Source organism: Aulonocara stuartgranti (assembly GCF_965226115.1).
Source record: "Aulonocara stuartgranti genome assembly, chromosome: 7".
NCBI lineage: Eukaryota > Metazoa > Chordata > Actinopteri > Cichliformes > Cichlidae > Aulonocara > Aulonocara stuartgranti.
Genome location: NC_138945.1, coordinates 42,392,413 through 42,399,953, shown reverse-complemented (window position 1 = coordinate 42,399,953; position 7,541 = coordinate 42,392,413). Strand labels below are relative to the sequence as shown.

The 7,541-nt window shown below is 38.1% G+C and overlaps 1 protein-coding gene across 2 annotated transcripts; it reads right to left on the bottom strand.

The window, feature by feature from the left end:
- Window positions 1-387: 387 nt before the first annotated feature.
- cstpp1 (centriolar satellite-associated tubulin polyglutamylase complex regulator 1) lies at window positions 388-7,159 on the bottom strand. Of its 2 annotated transcripts, XM_082538065.1 has the most exons (10): window positions 6,931-7,159; window positions 6,752-6,854; window positions 5,197-5,327; window positions 4,115-4,199; window positions 3,837-3,922; window positions 3,169-3,213; window positions 3,006-3,099; window positions 2,310-2,419; window positions 2,085-2,148; window positions 388-1,331 (listed from the first exon to the last, which is right to left on the bottom strand). In XM_082538065.1, exons 1-10 carry the CDS (start codon window positions 6,971-6,973, stop codon window positions 1,163-1,165), a joined length of 930 nt encoding a protein of 309 aa, XP_082394191.1. In that variant the 5' UTR covers window positions 6,974-7,159; the 3' UTR covers window positions 388-1,162. The 2 variants fall into 2 exon arrangements, with proteins under 2 accessions (XP_082394191.1, XP_082394190.1); XM_082538064.1 differs by having other exon boundaries at window positions 3,006-3,213.
- Window positions 7,160-7,541: the final 382 nt, after the last annotated feature.

Below are 7,541 nucleotides of genomic sequence, written 5' to 3'. Positions count from 1 at the left end.
TTTTATTTCTGATCTTTGAGGGGAGTAAGATTAAAGAGAGACTGGGCACGCCTTGGCCAAAAACACAATCTTTCATTCATGCTCATAATGACCCAACAAGAAAGCAGTATCCCCTGGAAATTCAACTCCTCTGGAACGCTTTTACCTTCTCCACAGATGTAATGAGAGGTACACCAGGGCAGCTTGAAACTCTTCCAATTCCGGCCTTTTCAACAAAAACTCCTGAAGAACAACCCCTGGACTGTACAGCAGTAGAGATGTGTTCTCTGAAGTGACGCTTCTCCATCTGCCAATCCCGTGCAATTCATGGTTCAGGGGTGGCTGTAGCTCAGGAGGTTGGTGGTTTGATCACTGGCTGTTCCAATCAACATAGCAAATATCACAATATACACTTTCCCATTCAATTTTATTTATACACTGCAAGTTCACAGCAAAGTCAAGGTGCTTCATATACTAAGGTAAACAACCTACAGAATTAGAGAGAACCCCAACAACAGCACTTGGAGTAAGAGACCTCCAGCAAAACCAGGTTCAAGAAGTGGGAGTCATCTGCCTCGACAGGTTGGAGGGTGACGGGAAAGAGCAACAAGAAAAGTAAAAGTATGTCGTTTTGTATCTTTCAAAGTTGCAAGGCCTTGTTGCTTAACAAGCTCACAGAATTTTATTCTGTATACAGTTTTGTGTTTACAGTAAGTTTGTAGATGTATTTTTTTCCACATTGCTCTTGTGATAAACAGCCTCATACAAACATATACAGAAATGGAACGGTATTCATATAATGCTTTCTGCTTTTCTAGTCTTATTGACTAAAAAGCATGCTACAAGACAGGTTTGTATTATATATTTACTATTTTTGGATGCAGATGTGTGTGTATTGATGTTTGGAACTCATCTGGTTCCTTGTTTTTTGCATTCTGCACAGTTTGAGCCACAAACAGATTCATCTATAAATTATAGTGCAGTAGTGATTGGTGAGAGCAGAATTCTGTATGTTTTCTAATGCATGTTAGACACATCCTTTAATGCTTTCTTTAATATTATTTGCATTATTTACAATCGTAAAAGTTAGAAGGACGTCTTCTTCTTCAGTCCTGACACACTGTCGATTTTCAACAGGCGTTCCTTTAAGACGGCAGGCAACAGGTCACTAAGTTGTCAGAGATCAGTTTTCAGATGAATCTGTCTCTTCAGTGGAGCCGTCACTCTCCACCTCCATCCTCCTCCTGTGGTGGATGTTCCTCCTGGGTGATGCCTTCTTCTGCACTTCTTTTAGCCCCCCCACAGCACTACTGCTACTGTTACTGCTAGGACTCACTACGATTTGAGCAATCCTGGACAGCAAGAGAACAAAAGATTACAATTAGAAGAAGAAAAGAGCAAAATGGGAAAAAAGCAAAGTGAAAGTATGTAGAGATTGTACTGGAGCGCTATTACATTTGAACACGAGAGTAGCAGCAGAGTAACCGTTTTCATGCCAGTGAACAGAAGTCTAACAATATCAGAATCAGCAGCTTGGACATTAATTCGATTTTGACCTTTGAAACCCACAAATTTACATATAAAAGATAAACCAGGAACTTTGAGCAATCCTGGACAGCAAGAGAACATCACGGCTGTGATTTTTCAAAAATTGATAAGTGTTAGCCATTATTGGCATAAATGTATAAAAAATTATAAATTATATTATTCAAGGGAGTTCATTTTTCTTGTTTTATAGCCTTGTGCTGCTGAGGGGTTTAATTTCAGATTACTTCGATGCTCTTTGCTATCAATCCAATCTACCTTACTACAATCTATACTAACTGTCTAGGGGTTGAAAAGCAGCTCTGAAAACTCTTGTAGCATCTGCTTCTAAAATGTAGAATTCAGTTCGCTTAATCCTTAATAAGAGTAAAACAGAAACAACACAGGTCAACTGAAAATAGTATAAATCTATTTTTTTCTGTTGTAAGCCTCCAGCAGATCTGAGGAATCCCTCACTTGTCATATAACACATTAACACCTGGTTACAGCTGCCTAATATATGGAGTAATGTTCCTGTTGTTGATATGTTTATTACTATGTGCATAGATGTGCAGTCTCACAGTTTGTCAAGTTCCTGGTCCATCTCTGGGTCAATGAGCAGCTCTGCCTTACTGGGTAACACTCCTGCAGAATCAGGGAAACGAAAAGGTTCAAAATTCAAACATTTGAAAGCAACACTAATGTAATACAAACCAAATGCACATTTTTTGACTGATGTAATGCTTATGCACTGTGTGTCAATAAGACCCAGTGTCTCATTGACACACAGTGGTGGTTGAACCCACCAATAGTTTGGTTGATGGCCTCTTGTTTAGCCAGACTCATAAGGAAGCTGTAGTAAGAAATTCTGTCAGTCTGGTTCAGGATTTCCCTCATACATGACCTGGGCGGATGACTGCACACACACACACACACACACACACACACACACACACACACACAAATAATGACAAATCAGTGCTACAACTGGTACTGAAATTGTTGTGTGGTGAGGTGGGAATATTTTTGCAAATATTTAGTGTATACGCACAAAAACGCAGTGATTTTTTGCACCACAATTTTTTCGTACTTCACAAACAAATTTAGTGTACAGACAAAATACAGCCTTACTGTCTTAGTGAATTTAAACACGTGTCGTTAAAATTAATACTTTTTTTTTAAATTCATCATTATTATTGCTTTTTGGTCATTATTTATTAGTTTATATATTTTTTTATTTACAGATTACAATTAAAATTTAAAAAATGAAGCACCTAAATACTGGCCTAGACACACTAGATGCAATGTGAAAATCCTAAGTTACTTCCTTAAGTCATCGCATTCACAAGATTTTAAGTGAATTCTGACATTGACCTTGAAGTCTAATGGTAGGAATTTGAAAATATTACATCAGCTACATCACCTTTGAGAGTTATCGCCTTCACAAGATGTCTACAGGAAACTAAAAGAATATAGTGGTGAGTGAGAACTGAAGTGTTTACCTATGTTTGGACCTGTCGCACAGGGCGTCTATACACTGAGCCAAAGTGGAAGGCTCCACCCCATCTTGTGGCCGCTCTTCTTTGTTGTTCTCCTCTGTAGACACAGATGGGATCTGCTCGATGGAGGTGGATGTGGGGACGATGACAGTGTTGGGACTCTTACCTGCTAGCAGATCTTGGTAGATTACCAGCACACAGTCCAGGAACTCTACGAACACAATGGATGAATTTAATGGACGTTTCCTTTAACTTAAAAACAAATCACATTATTAACATTATTACATACATTTTATTCATTTTGTATTTATTGTTATTACTATATTTTTATTAATATTGGTTTGTTTATTCCCTCGGGTGAAATAACTGAGAGAATGGGTTCGTAAAACCTATTTTCTCAGTTATTTTATCCTTTATTATCCAATTTAATCAAATCTTTACATTCTTATCTGTTACCCAAGTTAAATATTCTCTTTTTCTAGGATACTTATTTTTTCAGTTAGTGGTGAATTCTTTACCCCCCTCAGTTTATTACACAGTCGTTATGAATAATTCCTTTTATTTCGTTAACTCATATTACCATTCGGTTCCCTGGATTAACATTAATCTACTCCCTTTAGTAATTTTTTCAGTCTGTTTCCTAGATTTCCTATTTCATTAACTAGATTCTCTTCATTTAATAATCAGTGCACATGAATTATTACCATTTTCCCTTATTTTCTCTATATAATCCTTTGGGTTTGTATTCTGTTCCTTCAGTTTATTGATCCTTTCCCTCCCTAAGTTCATTAATTTGCTCTCTTTAATTATTCTTTTCATCACTTGGTTTATTACCTTGGTAGTAAAACTGCAGCTGGAAAGCATAAAGAAAATCAGAGAAAGACATCAGACAATCGATGGTGTCGTCCATCACAGCAATTCTAGAGGAGGAGAGAACAGCAATCATTACCCAGAAACTTTCAGCCTGTTAAGATCTGTTGTGTTCAAAATGTGCTACATTGAAAATGTGCTCAAATGAATTACATAGGATTATATATTGTGCAAAGCACTCAGGTTTCATCTTGATGTGAAATAATCAAGATGAAACCTTGGGAAGTTACTCTTTTGCTGACCTGGCGGCACTCTGAACTAACACCACTGGAAAATCTGGACACAGTAACTGCAGCAGGGACCTGTATTCCAGCATGGAGAGCAAGTCTGCAACACAAGACACAAAACATTTGTTGGCTACAAATTACACAATGACTAACCACCAGTTTTAAATAGAAAACTCATGACAGCACAAAACTGTAACACATAAAACTGTCAGTGACAACTAAAACAATAATGTAACACTTATGACATAAACATAGTTTTATATCAATTTTTTTATTAATTACAAATACACTGACATCAAAAACTTTGTCTCTTTGATCTGCAAGGATTTGTAAATTCACTGATTTTGAAAAAGCATGTTGTTTGAGGTCACTGCAACCACATCAAGAAGAAACATACAGCATCACCCAGATTTAACTCCTCCTGTGTCTATTTAATGTCTATGTCTACATTTACCAGCTTCCTAAGTATACCATAATAAGCTTTAGATCTAGTCAATGTGTCCTGCTGGGATGTTTCAAGAGTACAAGGCTATTTGGTCCTTGTACAACTGTATTCACACTTATTTCTAGTGGGTAATGGAATCTCCCAAGGCTGCTTTGACTGATTTTGTCCATGATTTTTATGGACAGAGTTTTAAGGTCAACAGGTCCAACCAAAGGTTGTAGTGTGTCAAGGTTGGTAGCTTCATAATCTCATGTCCGCTTTTTACAAGTGATGCTCACTCAGTTGTCTTCATTAAGGCTCAGGTGGTAGAGCAGATCATCTAATAACCGGAAGGTTGGTGGTTCAAGCCCAGTCTGCCCTAGTCTGCATGCAAGATGTTAGTCCAATGTTGTTCTCTGGTGTGAATGCATGTGAATGTTAGACAAAAAGAACTTAGAAACAGCAACTTAGAAACAGTATCTCAGGAGAGTGACAGATGGGTAGGTCTGTCATCAGCAGTAGCACTGTACCTCACAGCAATAACATCTTGAGAGTGAATCCAGGCTGGGATATTTCTGTCTGTAGTTTCCATGTTCTTTACTATGACTACATGGTTCTCCCCAGAGGTACTCCAGCTTCATTTCACAGTCCAAAGACATTATTGTGTTCTCACCTCCACTTTTGCCGATCTGTCTGTAGCATTTCCAGAATACTCGAATGAAGGATGCTCTGTTATGTGGAGTGGCCTGGATGTAGTTAAACTCTCTGAAGAGGACGTGGTTACTGTTCTTTACACTGCTGAAACTACAGAAACATTACAAACCCAGATATATTATATATTTCTCTCACACACACACATACACACAAATTTACTCAATTGCTCTCTGCGATTAATGAAGTCTCTCTGACTCTGATATGTCTTTATAAATAACTTTCTGTCAGGACATGGAAGGCAAGCAGTGCTTGCATTGTTAAAGCTCCCCGCCTGTCTATTAGCGTGTGCATCCATCCTTTACATTACTGCCACCTTGTGACCACACGGAGCTAGAATTGCTGCATCTCTCTCTGGTTTGAGGGCGTGTCCATCTCCCGTAACACTGACTTGAGCTGGGCAAGCTGAGAGGTCAGCAGCTTTTTTCTGGTTGTTTTGCGCATGTGCACTGTGGATAAACTGCTAGTCTTCAACGGTAAACTGATGGGAGACCAGTGTGCGAAACAAGCTGCTGCTGGCTCAGCTTTCACTGCTCTGACACCAGTAATGAACTGTGCTTTGTCTGGAAACACAGCCACCATTACCCTGTGAAATAGATTCAGTCAGATTCATCATAACAGATGAGTTTCTTCTTGGTAACCACCTTGGCCAACATGTGTAATGTAGTGATTATGGTGTGAGAAAAAGTTGTTATTAACTTCTTTTGTACTGTGACAATACTCAAGATGGGATAGTAGCTCTGACCATGTCTGCTCTTTTCAGATTTTCAGATTAGCATTTCCCAAATGTAGATTTTTTTCATTAATATGTTTAATTCCTCAATAGACATATGCACAAGCTTTTTAATTCAACTGTTTTTTATTATTATTAATGTATTTTAATACACTTAAAAAAACCATGATGAAGGACTGTGAAACTGAGCTCTAAACAACAATTTCTTTTTCAGAGATTAGATTTTTCAGAGATATGTGATGCTCACACAACAGCCACACATATGATGACTATGATGAATATGATACTGTACATTAGGGCTGCAGCTATTGATGATTTCAGTAATTGAGTAATGTATTGATTATTCCATCTATTAATCAAGTAATGAGATAAGATAACTTATTCCACTCTCCATGTTCCAGATGCTTGATCCACAGATTCATCATTTTCACAGACTTTTCCTGTCTGTCTGTCACTGTGTAATGCAGGATTAAAGACCTGGGGAGGGGGGGTCTCCATCTCCAGCTCGTGCAAATGCATGTAGGTATCAGTATGATCTTCAGACAACAATGAAGTAGTATTGATACGTATAACCTATGCATTTGCACGAGCTGGAGATGATAATCCTTTTAAACCGTATGACACACTGGCAAACAGTGACAACCATTTCTTGAACATGACGATGTATCACCAAGTACACGGAGAGTAGAATTCGTAAACAAATCTAACTAGTTAACGTAAAAACCTGTTAACCTAAAGCACCGGAGCTGCAGTCTCACTGTTTCAACAACTGTGTGGAACCTACTATTCAGCGAAGTAGCGGATCACTCCGAACTGGTTGTATTCCTCTTTGTGTTCTAGCAGCTGGATCACAGCATCATTCAGGTAGAACAGCACATTGCTGTCCGCTGGAACACAGACACACACAGAGATTATAAAGTTAGCCTAGGAGCTAACTGACAAAGCTAACAACACACGACCTACCGAGATACTGATCAGCGGGAACCGTGGGGTTCAAACGGTTCATTCTGCTCTTCCTATAGAAACCCACTGAAACAAGACTTAATAAATACGCAGCTATAATCGGTGAACAGTGCAGCTATTTACTGTACGTACACTGTGTTCTTATTACTCTGAATTTTGTTAGCTAGCTGTCCTAACATGGTGAGCTGGTGGACTTCCATGGAAACCGCCGGATGTTGTGAGTTACATTAATCAGAGCCCCTCGAACATTACTACTGACAAAGATTCCGCTTTGAAAGTAAACGTTTTACAGAATTTAAGAGCTTTAAAAACTGAGAAAAAATTGGAACTTGTATTTTGAAATTCTCACGTGTACAGATTTTTTCAACACACTTGTGTTTTTAATTTACAGTTACAGAAAAATATTCACAAATGTGTAGAATGATATTTTCACAAATAGAATAGAATAGATCTTTATTGTCACTGTTACAAGAACAATGAAACACAGTTTGCATCTCTCCGTTGGAGACATTCAGATTCTTTTAGGATGGACACAGGGAATGTGTTGTAATACACAATAATAATAATAATAGTATGTACAGATCAACATAAGAACACACACACACACACAC

Coding starts and splice junctions, on each gene's coding strand:
- cstpp1 (XM_082538064.1), bottom strand. CDS start 6,973: ATGAACCGTTTGAACCCCACGGTTCCCGCTGATCAGTATCTCG. Junction 6,855..6,930: donor TCCCGCTGATCAGTATCTCG/GTAGGTCGTGTG, acceptor TCTGTGTTCCAG/CGGACAGCAATGTGCTGTTC. Junction 1,332..2,084: donor GACCAGGAACTTGACAAACT/GTGAGACTGCAC, acceptor CTTGCTGTCCAG/GATTGCTCAAATCGTAGTGA.